The 17,338-nt window shown below is 41.4% G+C and overlaps 1 protein-coding gene across 10 annotated transcripts in view; it reads right to left on the bottom strand.

Annotated features, from left to right (window-relative positions):
- DYNC1I1 (dynein cytoplasmic 1 intermediate chain 1) overlaps positions 1–17,338 on the bottom strand; it is a 198,393-nt gene that overhangs the window by 42,812 nt on the left and 138,243 nt on the right. For all 10 annotated transcript variants that reach the window (XM_074897999.1, XM_074898004.1, XM_074898005.1 and 7 more), the window contains 3 exons: positions 8,932–9,078; positions 4,611–4,724; positions 1,733–1,866 (listed from right to left, as the gene is read on the bottom strand). In XM_074897999.1, the coding sequence (XP_074754100.1) occupies positions 1,733–1,866; positions 4,611–4,724; positions 8,932–9,078 (395 nt within the window). The remainder of the gene's footprint in view (positions 1–1,732; positions 1,867–4,610; positions 4,725–8,931; positions 9,079–17,338) is intronic.

Below are 17,338 nucleotides of genomic sequence, written 5' to 3'. Positions count from 1 at the left end.
GCTGAAGCATGTGCTGTGTTCTGCAGTGCTGGGTGCAAAACACGTCTATTATTTTATCCCCATTTGTCTGCCATGTAGTTGGCAGGATAAGGGGAGTTCTGGAACAGTGAGAACACCTTGTGTATCTGTTGTGCTTTGACACTCCTTTTTCTAGAATAACATATGGCTCTCCACTCTGTGCTGGGCTGAAGGACACAGGAGACTCTGGAAATGGGAATGATAGCAAAAAGCTCTAGGAAAGACAGGAAGAAGTAGAAAGGGAGCGCATTTGTCGATGGTCAGCAAGCATAAGGTTTGCTAAAAACATAGGCTAACAAGAAGATCTGGCACCTTCCTCCTCTTGTGAGGAACAACCCAGGCATGTCTGAAAGATGTGAGAAATGCCCTGGGACATGCTTCATTTATCCTAGCAGCCTCAGACTAATCAAACCAATCAGCTGCCAACACAGCCTATCAGTATAATGCCTAAATCGATACAATTTTGCAATACTGTCAGCAGTCAGGCTAAAATAAAAATATTTAAAAATAAAAATTATATCGAACAAAATATATGTAAACCAGCATTTATACAACATTAGAAATGTGTAATAGAAGCCTTACAATATTAAACCATGTATCGATGTCTATTTGGTCAACAGAAACACAGAATATGATAAAACATGAATTCAGAGAATATTGCAAACTATTGAGTGTGGGGCTGAGCTTTAAATCTAGCAGTGAAAAAGGTTTGTTCCTTACAAAAGCCTTTCAAGCATCCCAGAGGATGAAAGCATTACCAGAAGCTAACAGGGCACCCTAGCATTCTGCAGCGTGCAAAATAAGAAACCTGCAGTATTAAACTACAGCCTGGGTTAGGCAAGGAAGGGATATGACCACCGTGTATGAGAGAGCACAGGCTACCAGCCCCCTAAGAGCAGGTCAGTTAGAGTTCCCATACCCCCATGGCACACTGCGGCTCTGTACATGTTAGCAAATAAACCAGGCAGCAGCCCAGACTGAGGGCAAAAGGTGTGGCATGGCCCCCTTCTGTCCACCAAAACCCTCTCACCCTCCTGGAGAGGGTGGGCATGTTCAAACTGCCCACCGAGAGTGGGGCCCAGCAGGGCTCCGTCTCTAGCCTGGCCTCGCAGACAGAGCCTGCAGTGCTGTGCAGGAATACCTGCGCTGGATGGCCATGCACTGGGACATGCATGCTTTGTTTTTCACATGCACATGTGCCCGTGGTGGCTCTTCTCTGATATATGCTGGTGGAGACTGAAGATGCAGCTGAGAATGGTAAAAAATAAAGCAGATTAACATCTCTTATGAGTGGTTTAGGCCTGATGACTCTGCAGCAAAACTGTCTCCTAGGGCCTGATTCGATCTGCCCAGATATAGATACCTACATGAGAGCTAGCTGTCTGCTCTCACCTCATAGGTGAGAAAGAGGCATTTCTGAGGTCCCAGTCCTCTCTTCAGGCAGTTTTCTGAAAAAGGTAAAGGAAATCAAAGCCTAGGAGCAGTTGTTGCTCCCTACCAACTACACAGGGAACCTGGGGCAACTATCCCAGTATAACAGGCTGTAGCACAGATGCTCAGTCAGGTGACTCCTGTCCTAATCATGTGAAGCAGAACAGTACAGACACTGTTGGTCCAAGAGAAAAAACATGAAACACTCTCCACACGCACACTTGGCTACCGCATGCCAACACTGGCACACAATGTTATTTAAGTACAAAATGCTGAACATCACCTTCCATGACGACAGGCTGTGTAGACTGTTCCCTCTTCGCTGCCAACGACAAAGTTATTGACATCTCCGGTTGGGAAAGCCATTCCGGTAACCGCCACTGGTTTGGACTTATTGTACACCAGCTCCATGCTCTCCTACCGAAACAGGTCTTCATTATTATTCTGCAATCATCCTTTTGTTTGGCTGTTGTTTGTTTTTTTTTTTCTAACTAATTTCTAAATGTTACAGAAGGTGGCTGGAGGGGAAGAAAACGTCATTTGACCATTGCAAGAAGATGCAATGTCACAAACTAGGATGCACTGCTCCTGCCATCCCCACCACTGTCTGTCACACATTTGAGAGTGGCTGAAAGGCACTGGTCTTTGCTACATCATCTTAAATCAGGCAGAGATGACAGGTGAGGATTTAAAATCTAATGGTGCAGAAACTAAAGATAATACCTTAATGGTTACACTTACCAGCCCCAGGCTCTAATAAAACACATGCAATACCCTTCTATTTACAAACATTTTTGAAATCAATTGTTTATCAGGTAATACATGTAATATCGTGTGCACCTGAGGCATTTATCAGGCTGCGCCATTTGTCCCTTTCAGAACAAAATTTAAAAGTTGGGGTCCTGTCACTACCACCATTGTAAGCATTGCTTTTCAGGGATTTTCTGAGGTAACCATAAACACTCCTTCTATACTCTAGCATTAAGCTACAGACCAGCAAGCATATTTTCTTTTTTTCATTTGGTAGCTGTATTTCAATCAGCATGCTCATTTTTGCTATTGCAAGTACAACCAGCATGAACAGTTTGTGGCCGTTGCAAGATATGTACGCTTTGAGCAGATTTTGCACAACTTTTTGATTGTTCAGCCTAAATGGTGTAACACAAGAATCCACAAAAGGGCTGAATGATTTAGCAATTTTCATTTTTAGCTATTTAAGTGGGTATGTTTTATATGTTTAAAATGCCTAATCTGTTATTCTTCTAGGGCCAAAGCCTGCAGTGTTTTTCTCAGAAGGATTTTTGCTGTAGCTAAAGGAAGTGGGCATCCCTGTGAGAGGAGAGGGATGCAAATCCACAGAAGAATACTTTTGCTTGGTTTATACTTTTCTTTGAGATACATTTGGTTCTACTAAAAAGGCAAAACAAAACCTGGAAAATGCATTGGTAGAGCACCTGTGGACCCTATATTTCTGTGAAAATCTTCTGGGGTGTGATCATCATTTAAGTGTCCCTGTGGAGAAATGACCAGATACTGTGGTGGACTCTCCTCCCAGTGCCTACACCATGGCTGTACACAAGTGCTCTGGAGCTGTGTCTTCAGAAAGTTTCAGACAGACACACATCAGCAACACTCTACTCCTCCCAATTTAAAGCTATGGCATGTAGCTTGACCTCAAGTCCTGCGCCTTTCTTTTTTAGATCACCATGAGCCATGTGCCAAACTTCAGCGTAATGTGGGGTGTGTACCCATCCTTGCTGAAAGCCAGTTTTGGAGCAGGGAAATTCCATCTGAGTGATGAAGTACTGGAACTGAGATGTTCACAAATCTTTGCTTCAAAATTTAGTATTTCAGTAAATGAATACATAAGGGTGGGTTTTACCTTCTTAATGTCTAAGAAGTGAGAAATGGGAAGGGATTCAGGTGCCTAACCATAGATGTCTGGGCCATTTTAGATGCCTCCACTTCTATTCCAGAAGAGTGCTGGTTTTGCATAGTCCCAGAACATAACTACATGATCCATACTACTGCCTTAGATGAGAATGAGGAACATGATCTAACTTTGAAGTTGGTCTCACTTTGGGTAGGGGAGTAGATGGGATGAATTCCAGAAGCCCCTTCAATCCTAAGATTTGACAGTTCTGTACCCCAGGGTGTGTATATGAAATGGTATTTCACACTGGGATGGCATGAGTTGCCCTCCAGAAGTGCCCAATGTGTAAAGGGAACTCAAATTACTAGCTTAGACTTGACATGGACCTAACTAAGGTTAGGATAGAGGAGTTCCACCTCTTGTGTCAACACTGAAAAGCAAATAATTTGATAGTAATTGCACATTATTGCACGAGTAACGGATGATTAATGGAATCATTAAGATGAGTCTCTACACAGCATTTTGAAACAATATCCCATGATGCTTAGCAAAAATTGTATTAATTTTTTTGTTCCAAAGATATTATGTATAAAAATGAGTGATGTGTTGGAATATAAAATGTACTATTCCAGAAGATAACACTTAAAAGATGCTTTCCATAGACCTTTTTCAGCATCAGATTTTTTGTTTAGTTTCCATTATTATAATCACTAGTGGTTTGGACAATTTTCCTGTGTTCTCTTTCATTTCTGATACAAAGGAGAGGAGCGGTGCGGGGTGAGGGGGAAACACAATAGTAGCAAACATTCCAGAGGGGGGAAATTAGTTCCAAAACTTTTGATTTGCATTGTTTGTTCCTTTGGCTACTGAAGGCAGTCAGCAAAGTAAGCTTTCTGACTGTGTGCCTTGGAAACCCATAGTGCCTAGGGTGTGTTCAACAACAGTGCAATCTAGTCCATATTTGTTAAACAATGCTGTAGAGCAAGTACAATTTATACCACAGGCGACTTCTGTAATTACCGTGCTTTAAAATGGATTATTTCATTTTCACTTGAAACTGACCTATGTATTAACGTATTACAATAATTACATGATTTGTGGTAAAGGAAATGGGTTTTGGCTCTTAGCAGAGACTGCTGGAAGCAAGCTGTACTCTTTCAAGTGCATCCATTGGTTTTAGTTTGTATAGGACATGAGGTTTTGGCTTTTAGGAGCTATGTTCCATTAAGCAGGTATCCTGCTCTACTGAAGGTGCTTTTTTTCCCTGTATAGGTGAAAACAAACCCACCTGTGGAGTTGAGAGCATGTCCAGGCTCCAGGAGCACATTTTGCCATCCGTGGAGACCGTAATGAGATTGTGTGCGTTCTGCGTTCCAACTACATTCACGCAATACACAGGATGCTGAAAACACATTAACATGGGAAATCAGAGAGCCATTCTCACATCTTCATGAACAAATTTCTAATGCCTCATATGTTATTTTAAAGAATGATTAAGTAATCACATAATGCCTGGAAAATATAGGACTTAGCTTTTGCCAGACAGGAATTGTTGGGTTTTTTTTTTTTATTTAAATTTTAAGAGGTATGTTATGGAGGTGGAAATGTTTTCAAAGTTTCATTTTCCTCATAATAAAACAACCCAGCTGAGTAATGCTGTGAAAATACTGAATTATGTGGATGAGATTTCACCCACAGGGACATGTATCATTCTGCTGATGGCTTTTGACACTGAAAATAACCATCAGAAAAAGGCAAATTGTCCAAATGGAATCAAAATGAAAACTTTATTCAAGAAAACAGCTGCATAAAACTTGAACTTTCCCAGAATTTGGCTTGCATGCTAAATATTTGCAAATGTAGTCCAGTTGAAAAACATGAACAAGTCCATTAGCATTCTCCAGCACTGGCCAATATACCTTTTAAAATCTGTCTTTATAAATGTGAAGTGACAAAATGTAGGGTGTTACACCTGGTTTACCATAGCATAGTCACTCCATGGAGGCTGAATTCCACTCAGTATGCAATAATGAAACTTGGCCTATTCCTTTTCCAAGGAACCTGGTAACATTTTGAGCCTAAAGCGTCATCTGATATCTGATGGTGACATACGAGGGATGGTTCAAGTTCATCAATCTCCAGAGTGAAAAATCAGACTGAACAATAAGATTTAATCTCCTTTGACCAGGACAAGCGATACTGCCGAATTAAGGGTAAGACATATACACAAGTCAAGCAAAGAAAAACTGTATTTCTCTGCTCGTTTTGCAGATGAATAGAAGACCTGCATCTCCAGGAAGAAAAAAATACTTTTCACTAATACTTCCCTTATTTAAAGAAAACTAGGACCAACTTACACAAGATCCCTGTAGAACTTCTAAGCCAGCTCCATGCAGGGTTAGAAACCTAGCATTTGCTCCTGCTGAAATGAATGGCAGAACTACCACTGATTTTGGACTACTTAAAGATCCAGCTGCAGGTCACCTACCCAGTCAGTAGGGAAAGTTACAAATCTTCAGAGTGCTGTCTAGCTCTCAGGTTTGGTACCTGATTGGGCCCAGTAAATGCCCCTTCCCTGAGTGCAAAACGGGCAGCATTTGAATGCACTCTGTGTGTGTGCGCATGCACACTGAAGATGGACTCAGCAATTTCTGCTGAAATGGTACCTTGTGCTTGGAGGCCACCTGTACACACCAGTAAATCACAAGGTCAATTCTGATGCCCATTTTCTCTCAAGATTGTCAGGCAACTGGTTTCCTCCAAATCATCAAATGGACCCCAGTCTGTCCCTCACGTGTCTCATGTCTCATACAATGGACCTTCTTGCTGCTTAGTGGTGGGATAATGACTCCAGTGCTAAACATGATTAGCACATACTGATGTGTGAAATAAGCACAGCCATATTTTTTCATGGGTGTTTGACCTCCAGTAGTTCAAACAGACAGGGACAGTGGGTAGGGGAAAACTAAAGCAAGCATAGGAGTATCTAGAATATTTAGTGGGGTGGGAGAACCGAGCCATGTCTTTCCAGCATCACCTCAGTGTGTCAGGTCTGGCTTTAATCAGGGCCACCAGCCATCAATTTCATGCACAATAAAACTCACAGCAGAACTGAAAAGATGTAAGGAAAATGGATGAAAAAGACAACTAACTGTATGTAACAGAAAGTCTAAACAGGCTCCTTCCTTTCAAAGGGTTGCTGCCAGCTTGCTTTTATTTATTTTGGAAATGAAATCATCATGCAAAAGGGTTTTGTCTTAATTAAAATTTCCTGTTGTCCCAAGTGCAGATGTGTGGTGGGTGTGAAAGGAAATTAGTGAGTAAGCTGCGGGTAGAATTCTCTTTCCTGGTGAATCCAGGCGGCAATCAGTGATACTAAACTTCAGGTTTAAGTCAGTGATAACAACACACTCTATCTGTTTCAAATAAACAAAGTGAGAGAAAGAAAAGAGAAAAATCCTTTTTTCACATATGGCATAAGTTCAAATGAAAAAATTACTATTCAACTCACGAATCTAGCAGTACATAAAGTAACATTGCTACAGTAGAGTTGACTTAATTTATTCCTTTTATTTTTTTCTTGGCAGCTAGGTTTCAAACGAGCCTTTTGCAACCAAGACTTTGTTTACAGTTTATGTAAATGATTCCTATATATGAACATAAAGTAAGCATTCTTTTATTGTAAAATCTGATCACTCCTTAAAAACACCATGCTTCCTCATATTAGACTGTGCGAAACACTTATTTATACCAACCCATGACAGCACATAAAGTGCCCATCCACAACTGAAAGTCATTTATTTATATTTGTCAAAAGCAAAACATCACATATTGTTCTATTGCAATAATAAAACTAGCTTAATATATAATTCCAGGAGGTACAATTTTGTCTTAAATGTTTTTTTCAGTGTAAACAAATTACTTCCCATTAATCTTTTCTTTTCCTCTAGATTCTGAATCCCAGTTGTTCAATTTTCAGTGATAGCTTCTTGCCACTAGTTTTCTGGTCTGATACATCTCTAAATTGCACTTCCAGGAGAGACTGTTTCTTTTTATGCAGATTGAACAACATTACTGGTGACAAAATGAGCAAAAACATGAGGGAAATGAAAAGCAATGTTGAAGTTGAAACCCATGGCACAGATCATTAGGTGATTACATCAACTTTCATGGTAGTGGAAATTCAGGGAACAGTATTTGTACTGTCCAGCCCTCCAAACATGTCTGTGCACACCTGTCATTTTTTAATATAAGAGACTTGCCATCTTAATACTGTCCCCACACTGAATCCTTTGCATTAATACATGTGGCATGGCTTCTAGATTCGTCTTTTAACTCCAGGGATTATGTTGTCACAGTCAACTAAAAGCTGACCCTTGATCTGCAAAATTCCAAAGATAAGAATGGCAGAATTGTAAAAGCTGGAGGTGCAAAGACCTATCACTTTGTCTGATCCTTCGCTCTGCTAGAACAAGATTATTATCTTTCAGAGTGCTTTGTGTAGTTCAGTTTTTTGTTTCAGGAAATCTGCATTTTTCTGCATTCTTATGTCATACTTTTATTACATTTTTCTCCTCCTTCCAGCCTCTATTTCCTTTCCCTCTTCCCACTCAGGAATGATCCCAAGCCCCCTCCCAGGATGAGATATGTTTACCATCCACAGAATACACCTTCTAGCTCTTATAAAGAGGATGCTTGAGCCCAAACTCTGGAAGAGGAGAGCTCAAGGATGCACAACATCTTGGTTGGATGGACTGGAGGTCAGCACCATAGCAGAGTGAGGACACTTTAGCAGGCAATATAGGCTTGTCTCCCCCCTCAGCACAATATGAATACCTTGCAATGGAAGAGTCTTCTACCATATACATCATCTTTGTATCACAGAGAAACTCTCTGCCTTCTCAGGCATTTTGGGCTAATGCTCTGCCTGTATATCGCCCAGACATCACCAGAGCCCTGTGCCACCATCACTGTAACTGCAGGTTCTGTGTGTGTTGGCAAAATACTTGTCCACATTGAAACAAACTCCCCCTCACTGTGCAAGCTCTGCCCCATGGTCCTGTCTGGAGTAGAAGACCACGACAGGCATTTATGCATTGCTTTACTGGAAAACAGAAGCAAACTGCCCCGCTCTCTTCAGCGCACCAGTGTCTACTCATGGGACTCCACTGAGACCACCATAGATGCCTAATCTGGTTCAAAAGAGAAACTCATGTACAGTGCGATAACAATAAGTGGTTCCAATTGCCTGCCATGCTGGACTGACAGACACACAGTCCCCATAGTGACTTGGCTCTCTTTACAGCCAATGGAGAGCAACAGTTACAGTGCTGCTGCACTGGCACAGAGGTGCCTCACTCAAGTGTTGTAATTGATCCTGCCCTCTTCCATGGAAAGGAGGTTAATCTCCTGACCTGACCGTATGAAGTGTGATCATTAAGCACTTACAGGAGGTGGTTGTACATCTCTTTTATCTGTTTCTTTCCCTTCAAGGGCCACACTTATGTTTTCATCTGTGTGGCAACCAGCATTGTAGACACAACTAGAGAGCTCCACTTCCCTGTTGACCATTTCTGCTAAGGATAGGAAGAGGTGATTTTTATCCTTACCGTGTGAGCAGCAGCAGATAAGGGAGTTCTCTGAACTGGAGTGCGCCTGTGACTGCGATTATCCCACAAGACGATTTGGCCAGAGTATGTTCCACCGACGACCAGGTTTGGGTGAAAGCGGGCAAAACAGACAGACATCACAGAGGACTGGAGTAAAAGAGGTAGAGAAGAGAGGGGTTATATGGTCAGTCATCTTCAATTCTCTCCTTAAGGAATCATACTGTAATTAGCATTTTGTATTTTAGAAATCACTGTATGAGCTCTACTCATATTCCTTGCACACCAGTAATTCCGCTAAAGTCAATAGGACATATGCAAAGAGCTAATTTTGACCCTAAAATGTGTAGTTCCATTGGTCTTAGAGAAAATATGCACCACAGGATGAGTATTAGCATGATGCTAATAAACCTGAGATAACCTCTCCATTACAGTGATGGGAAAATGCTTAATTTAATTTCCGAAAGTGAGAACTTCAAGTAACCAGGTGCCAATCCAACAGAGGCTGGCATCCTGGCCCATGATTTCCCATTAGGGAGAGCTCTTCCCCTATTGCTCCTCTAGTTTTAAACTCTCAGAGTTTGAGGTGAGTTTGTGAGAGACCCTCCAAAGTTCACCTCAAGGTGTGCTGCCTTGAGAGCATAATCTGAAAAACCATGTTTCGTTGTTGGATCAGTGACTGATTCGTCTGCTACAGAGAGGTCCTCTTCTAACAGCACAGGGAGTCACACTTTCCCTTAACACTGTTTGAGCAGAAATGAGTTCTTCCTCATTTTAATGCAGCTGAGTTGTCTTTGTCCATTTTCTTGAGCTGAGGATGTTGAGAAGCCAGACTGGTGTCACGGTTACGCTGGCTATCTAGTAGGGTGCCCCACAAGCCAGTATGGAGATGGGTATCTTTTCCAACTAGCGCCTTTCAGTCTCTTTAAAATAACATACAACATCTGAAGTCCTCAAGGGAACAGTCCCCAGAATATTCATGTGCCAACAAGCTACAGCCAAGAGTAACAAGCTGTAACTCCTTCAAGTCCTCTATCCTCTTCCTAAGGAATTATTTCCCATTTTTATGTAATTGGTCCTGGATATTATGTCTTTATTTTATGCAAATTGGAAAGCATAAGTTACAGCACCCATGTTATTTCCCAAGAATTCACTGCAAACAGAAGCAAATGTAATTTCTTGGGCAGTTTCAGTGATGCATGCAAGTCACACAGCAAGACCCAAACTGCTGCAGCAATTACAGTCAGAAAGTTAAATTCACTGCTGGTTGCATTCTTAAAAAATAATTTTCTGGCTGTTTCCAATGAGTTTTGATAACAAATCTTTGTCATAGTTTAATGGCTGGATATTTTGAAGTGGTGATGCTCCTACATGTGAACCCATTTTACTCAGTGACAAGGGGTTAACTAAATTACCGCGTTTCAGTTGTATAAAAAGTATTGCAGACATTTAAGTAAACTTTGTTGAATTGGGAACACAGGAGCTGCCAAGCTGAACTAGACCCAGTGTCTACCTAGCTGACGACCCTGTCTCTAGCAGGAGTAGATGGAGTTATAAAAACTTTGATGTGGGCAGATGTGTTGTCTTCTTTCATTACTGCTTCTCATCCTGATTTCTAGTGGCTAGAGACTGGTTTCAACATTACACCAGAGATTTAAAATCCCTTCTGATAGGACTAGAATTAATTATGCTAAATTTTGATGCCTATGACTAGGTTAATAAGAATAAAGCAAAATGTGAAGTTTAAACAGTTTTTACTGAATTCATATGGCTGCCTGATATCCACTGTTTAAAACCAGATTACATGCTAAATTAACTCAGTAGACATACTTATAGCATACAGCAGTATATTCAGTACAGGTTTTTTGACCTAGTAAGATCGCCAAGACAATGAAATAATCTGCCTCCACCTTTTTCTTCTCCATTCTCTCTGGATTCTCCTAGCTGTTCAGTTGACATCTTTGATTCCTTCCCTTCTTGACTAAAGCTTTTGCACAGGTTTCTGTGATGTTATATAGTCTAGTATCTAATGACTAGATGATTAGTATATGCAATTGCCTCTTCTAGTTCATATCTATCTAGGCGCTATCAAAGGACCTATTAGCTTTACAGATAAGATAACCTCAGAGTAACAGGACTTCAGTACTGCTAAACAGTGCTTAAAACTCAGCTACAACGCAGCTGCCATCCGGTTTCCACAGATCCCCTATATATTATAATTAAAACGACCCTACGGCACATGTTCTACATTTTATCTCTTTGTTTAATGGCTTTGTTTAATGGTTGTTTTAATAAACCCCTCTCACTCCTTATAACTAAGCTGACAGATATTCTTACATAAAGTGAAATAGCCAGATGATTTTAAAATAGTACAGCTCCACCACTGTGTACACCCCGCAGCAGCTACAAGGCTCCACATGTATTTTAAGAAACCCCAATTCAAACAGTCATTCCACAACAAAGTTCTCAGTCGGTCCGAAACAAACTTGGGAGACTCTGAAGCAGGGCAAAGAAGCCAAGTGGACAGTGTATTTTTAAATGTTGTGTTTTCATGGTTAGCATGGTTTTGAGTTCAGAATCCCAAAATACAGTTGAATGGTCAGGATATAAACTGCTAAAGTGTGTTTTTCATAAAGTTAAAAAATAACCTACGGACCTAACATGGACTTAAACCCTCTATGCTGCTTCTAGCTTTACATATCACTCCAAAGTAACTTGCATTCTTCAACTGATGAAATGTTCACATCCTTTTAATTAGGTCAGTATTATTCTTCTACCAAGGAAACACTTCTAACAAATATTAGAATTTAACAATTTAAGGACTCCACTCCATAGCACTTAATATAGTGATTATTTTCTTAAAGTTAATGGCAATACTCAGATGAGTAAGGGCTGTAAGATCCAGCCCATTCATTCAGCAACCTTAAAAACATTTATTTATTAGCCTTAATGGGAGAGAGTGGCAGACAGGTCTCCAGTATGTCTGAACAGCTCTGTGCTCTAGGAGAGCAGCAGAAACCATTCCCTGTAAGCCTCTTCTGCCTCCAGGCTGCCTCTTGCTTGCCGATTCAAGCAGTCTTGCTCCTCTAAAACAAGAGTTTTGCCACTGACTTCAAAGGGGTAGGAACCAGCACATGGTCAGGCTTTAAAATAACAGCGTATCCTTCTTTGCACTTCTACCACACCTCTCCGGGGAAATCTCCCGACACTCTCCAATAACAATGGTAAAGCTCTCCAGTTTTTCAGTTAGGCATATTTTATATTCTGTAGGTGCTTAGTTACCTGATGCAGAAGACAGAAGCAGCTAGTTTCATAGTATATGGCAACAATGCATAAAGAAATGTAAGAGGAATCATGTCAGAAGGCAATTCAACAGGGATTTTAGTGTCTACAGTATAAAAGCAGCATTTCGAATAGGAGGTTCCCAGCATTATCTTTTCATGGGTGTCACAGAGCGTCTGTGTCTGCAAGTTGCAGGGACCCTCAAGAGACAGGCAAACCCCAGTGTTTGGTCACGTTCCTTTCTCTGAATTACTTTGTGCAGTGAATCATTTCATTATTCACTTTCTCTTAATGCTCTGGTGTTTTCTCCCCCTGTGCAAATACAGTCTACTGGATTTAGCTTTCTCTGTCTCTCCTTTGCTTTCTCAGCAACCCTACTAAAGTATTTGTGGTACTTCTGTCCTTGTGATCTTCCAACCAGATTTTCTACTCCTGTATCTTGGTGATGGCTTCTGGTGGGTGCCACCATGCTGGTGCTGCTGCCTCTTCCCCTGTGCATGTTCTGTCCGTCTGCAGAGGTGAGCAGCTCTCAAAGGGCCAGATGAGAGAGCCTGAATTAGCTCCAGGTTGGAGCACTGCCCAGGCAAAAGGGACAGCCAGGCCCAGGCTAATAAACCTGAAATTTCTGTCTGTCAAATGGGCAGTCCTGATCCCTGAGTGCTAAAGCTTCTGCTCCCGGCTGTTACCAGAACTGTGCTGAAAATGTAATTAAGAAACAAAGCATGAAATGTCTACACTCTTGTCACGGTAAAGAGAGGGCTGGCCTCAGAAACAGAAGCGTTGCCCAGACCTTGGAGAGGCCTGCAGTTGAAGGGATGAAGGCAGCCCACCCCAGCCCCCTGTTTCAGCAGCTGTCAGGTCGCCTCGGCCCATATGAAGAGAAGCGCTACAGGGCCAGGGGGGTGGTGACTTTGTTCAACCGCCTCTGCCTCCTCCCTCCCTCCCTGCTGATGCACTCAAACAGGCCCTGAGCCCTCTTCAAGTGGCTGGTAGAGCTGGTTTTTATTTGAGAACTTTAATCTGGCCCAGATTTGGATTAATGATGGCGTATCCCTTCAACCACAGATACACATGGTCGGGACAGACAGTCATTTGGATTCTCCTTACTGAGAAGCCTGACCTCAGTACCCACATCTGATGTGTGTAAGGCCCTAAAGACTCAGCTGTCTGTGCTCATGTCCATAGATTCGGATGGCACTCTGCCCAGCCACCAGTTGAACAAGTTCACAAAGACCTGGGTGCTAAACAATAATGACTTTCAATAGGCAATGACTACTGCATTCAGCGAGACCTCTTCTGCAGGAAACCACCCCTGTAGGCAGTGCTGCCATACTGGGGCCATATGCCTACACTTGACACCAGATGGATCTCAAAACAATACTTTGTCAGTGGGAAGAAGTGATCTGAGGAGTTCACAGGCATTTCTAGACTCCAAAATACCAGGTTATATTGCAGCAGGCACTCAGGAAACTCCTGGGTAGATTTTCTAGCTGAGCAAACACATGTGAAAAAGCTTGTGGCATGCTACTATAGGTCAGCCTAACACAGACAACAGCGGGCAATAAAATTAACTGCAGCTGAGATGAACAGGCAGATCCTTTTCCATCCTTGAGGGAATTGGCTTAGAGGGACTGGGAGCAGAGAGACAAAGCTGTGGTACTGCTGCTTAGCTAGAACCATGAAAAGGTGCCAAACTTACAGTCCTTTATCCATAGGAACTGAAGGATTGGGACTGGACCTCTGATCACCTATGCCTGCCCTCCTGAGGAATAAAAAAAAAGTCCAAAAGTACACGTACAATTTACTCATAAACTTTTGCTCTCACTCCTGCTCATCAGGAACAGCATTTAAAGAATCTAAGCACTCCCAGTCCCTCTGAGAGCTGCCCTACGTTCTTCTGGCCAGGCAATCAGGACATCATCTCCCCATGCTTGCATTGCTACACCCACTTGTATGTGGCCCCAGAACAGATACAGATGATATACCAAACTACAAAGGTGGATTAAAATCATCATCTAGAAACAAAACAGCAACTTAATTATTAAATAAAGTCCTTTTTTCCTGCCAGACCAAGGACTGAGAATCAGTATGGGAAGTAGCGGTATCAGATCTGAACACTGGTTTGTCTGGTTTAGATTACATCTTTTTGAACCACAAAAGAAGGTGCGTGATACCTTGAAAGAGGCAATTCTAGGGTGACTTTGCCCTGGCTACCAAGATACCTGAATTTGTACACTGAAATAGAGACTATGTTCCTTCCAAGAGTCTTGCTTATTTTTAGTACCAACTATTATGAAACTGGATATTTCTGTGTTTCACATAAATATTTAAGTATAATTCTAATAACAAACAGCAGAAGGGATAGCAACAGAATTACAAGTTTTTCCCAATTAAATCTGAAAATGTACCTAAAACATGATTTATGTGTAGAGAAACCTTTACTAGAGTTAAGTCTTAATTCTAAAAGCTTAATGCCAAGACTTCTGCATTGCTTCCCCCCAACTCTCTTCCTATTCAACTATGAAATAACATCTGAAAGATTTTGTGCTAGAGATTATTTGTGGTACCATACAAAATTCATCTTCTACTAAAAATCAAATAAAAGCAGTTGACATCCTTCATGTATTTAAAAAAATAAAATAAAACCAAACAAACACTTCTTCAAACCAAATGTCAGAATCCTGTTTAATTAAAAAAAGGAAGTTTATACTTGGTTATGGTGTATGTCGACATCTATCCCTTTGATTTACAAGAGTATGGACTGGAAAGAACAGATTGCTTTATTCAAGAGAAAGAAAGGAGGAAGGGGGGCCCAGTGTGACAGGAAAGAGTGTAGGCTGTATTAACTTCAGTGCTTGTTAAAACATGAAGGATTAATGGTAGAAAGGGAGGGAAGAATTGTGAATGTCTCCAGTTTAGGATCTTCAAAAATGTTTGGGGATTCTAAGAATGTCTCACTTGACCACATGAAAGCTGCACAGAGAGACTCAGCCACACGACTGCTCTAAATCCAAAGCTGGTATTGCTCCACTTATACCATCAAACCAATGGAGCTGAAATGTAGCCACAAATTAAATTTATTTTTATTGAAAAAGTACTAAGTCCTTAAAAAGAAGGAAAAGAGTATGTCAGGAAACACAGCTCGCTCTTAGCTGAGTTTACAGGGTAGGTAACTGACATCTAACCTCTGAGCATGCTGACATCTGAGCATTGCAGCAGAATCAGAGTGCTCTGCCCAAGTCTGCAGAAAGGCAACATCCAGCCTCATGCCTTCATTTTAAGCAGGGCAGAAAGCTGAAGCTTTCTACTCTCATCTCCGTAGGTTCAGATCGTGTAACTACAAGAATAAAATAATCAGAAGAAAGTCCACAAGCTGCCTTGCCAAAAGAGAATCTGTATTTTGCTCCTTTTGGAAAGTGCATTTGCTAGTATTATTCATTCAGTGGTGCTGTGATGACTCAGAAAAGCATCAAAAATGCTTGCTGTATTGAGAAAGCAGATAAACATGATACTTCTCAAATGCAATACAGGGAGATCCTCCCTGCCTTTATCCATGACTGCAACAACCAATCAATTTGGTAACCCTGAACTACTAGACATATGTGAAAGCTTAAGAATACAGTCTTTGCTGAATATCATACCTTCTTTGTTAGACTGACAATGAGAGAATTAAAGCCTGGAGAAATAAGGAGCAATTTCATAACAACAGCACATCAAAATCAAGGTTTCTTTCCACCCAACTGCTTACATGCTAAGTACCCGAATTTGTCTGTTTTCTCTGATTAGGACCTGGCTGCTTATCAAATTGCAGGGTCTGATCCTTAACATCCATGTGCCTGCATGTTGGAGAAGCAAGCACTTCCTTGGTTTGTCGGTTTTATTTAGGTCATGATGCCACAACAGTTATACGTGAGCCCTCTTTAATTGTTTTGATTAAATTATTCACAAGCCTGAAGTGACGCGCGTCTGCACTACCCTTGCAGACCTGGAGCTTTAGGGCATGTGTCTGCGAGTCGAGCTCTGAGACCTTCTGCTGTCCCTGCTCATACCACAGGCTGGCCAGAATCTGGAGCAGATGGTAGGTGTCAGCTTCAGGATGGCACTCTGGCACTCCGCTTGCATGCAGCAGGGCTCTCTGGTTTCAGCACAGTATTAGCCAAAGGCTTCTGGACCAGAGCTGCTGTAGCTGCAGCCAGCTCAGGGCATGGGTAATGGTGTCACTGCCTGCCACCACCCATAACTATAGCTGCAGGTTCTTTGGGACAGACTGCTTTGTTGATGGGTTTGTAATACAGTTCTTTCAAAGGCATCTCAGTCTGGGGAAGGCCTCTAGAACTGACCAGATAGTAACATTACAAGAAAAATTTACTTGGTGCAGTGGTCAGAAATGCCATTAGGTAAGAAGTAGTTCTTAAACTGAAGGGTTCAGTTGCTTTCTGAAAATACAGGGCTGGTAGCAGAATGTCCCTATCAACTACCAGAAATCCTTTAGAAATTAGTCATCACCTGTGTGCGACATGACAAAACAAAAGTTGTCTGGTGTGTTTCTACTGACACTTTTGATTCTGTTAACTAGTGGTTGCTGTTTTCATACAGAGGGAATTTCCAAGAGATTTTAGAATCATTGAATTGTGACCTGAATAATTTTCTAGTGATAAAACCTTCTTAATGGTCTGCACACATTTACATTTAGTCACTTTGACTTCTGTTTTAAAAAGCATCTCAAACGCAAAAGGTGACTATCCATCCACCAGCTGGTCGTTGAGACAAAGGTATTTAGGTGCTGCAAAGTGTACTGGCAAATCCCTTTGCCTGTCTTTCTTTCCATCTTAAGGCACCTAACCACATTTGTAAATCTAGCGCAAAATCATTGGAACGTAAATTAATGTCTTAAAAGTTTTGATCTGCCAGCAGCCAAAGTTCAAATTCAGCAACAATCAATTCATTGCTAATTCAGGGCAAGATGCAAGTCTTCTATTTTCAGCTTGGACACTGTTTGCTATGGAGAATGTATACAGTTTTCCTTCCACCAATGAGATTGCGATTGTCACTTTTTTTTTTTTTTTTCCTGCCAGGAAAGGGCTTATTGGACTGGACTTTTAATATTAAAGGGCTGTTTAACACAGAT

Source organism: Athene noctua, chromosome 2, assembly GCF_965140245.1.
Source record: "Athene noctua chromosome 2, bAthNoc1.hap1.1, whole genome shotgun sequence".
Taxonomy (NCBI): Eukaryota; Metazoa; Chordata; class Aves; order Strigiformes; family Strigidae; genus Athene; species Athene noctua.
This window is presented reverse-complemented; position numbering and strand designations above follow the sequence as displayed.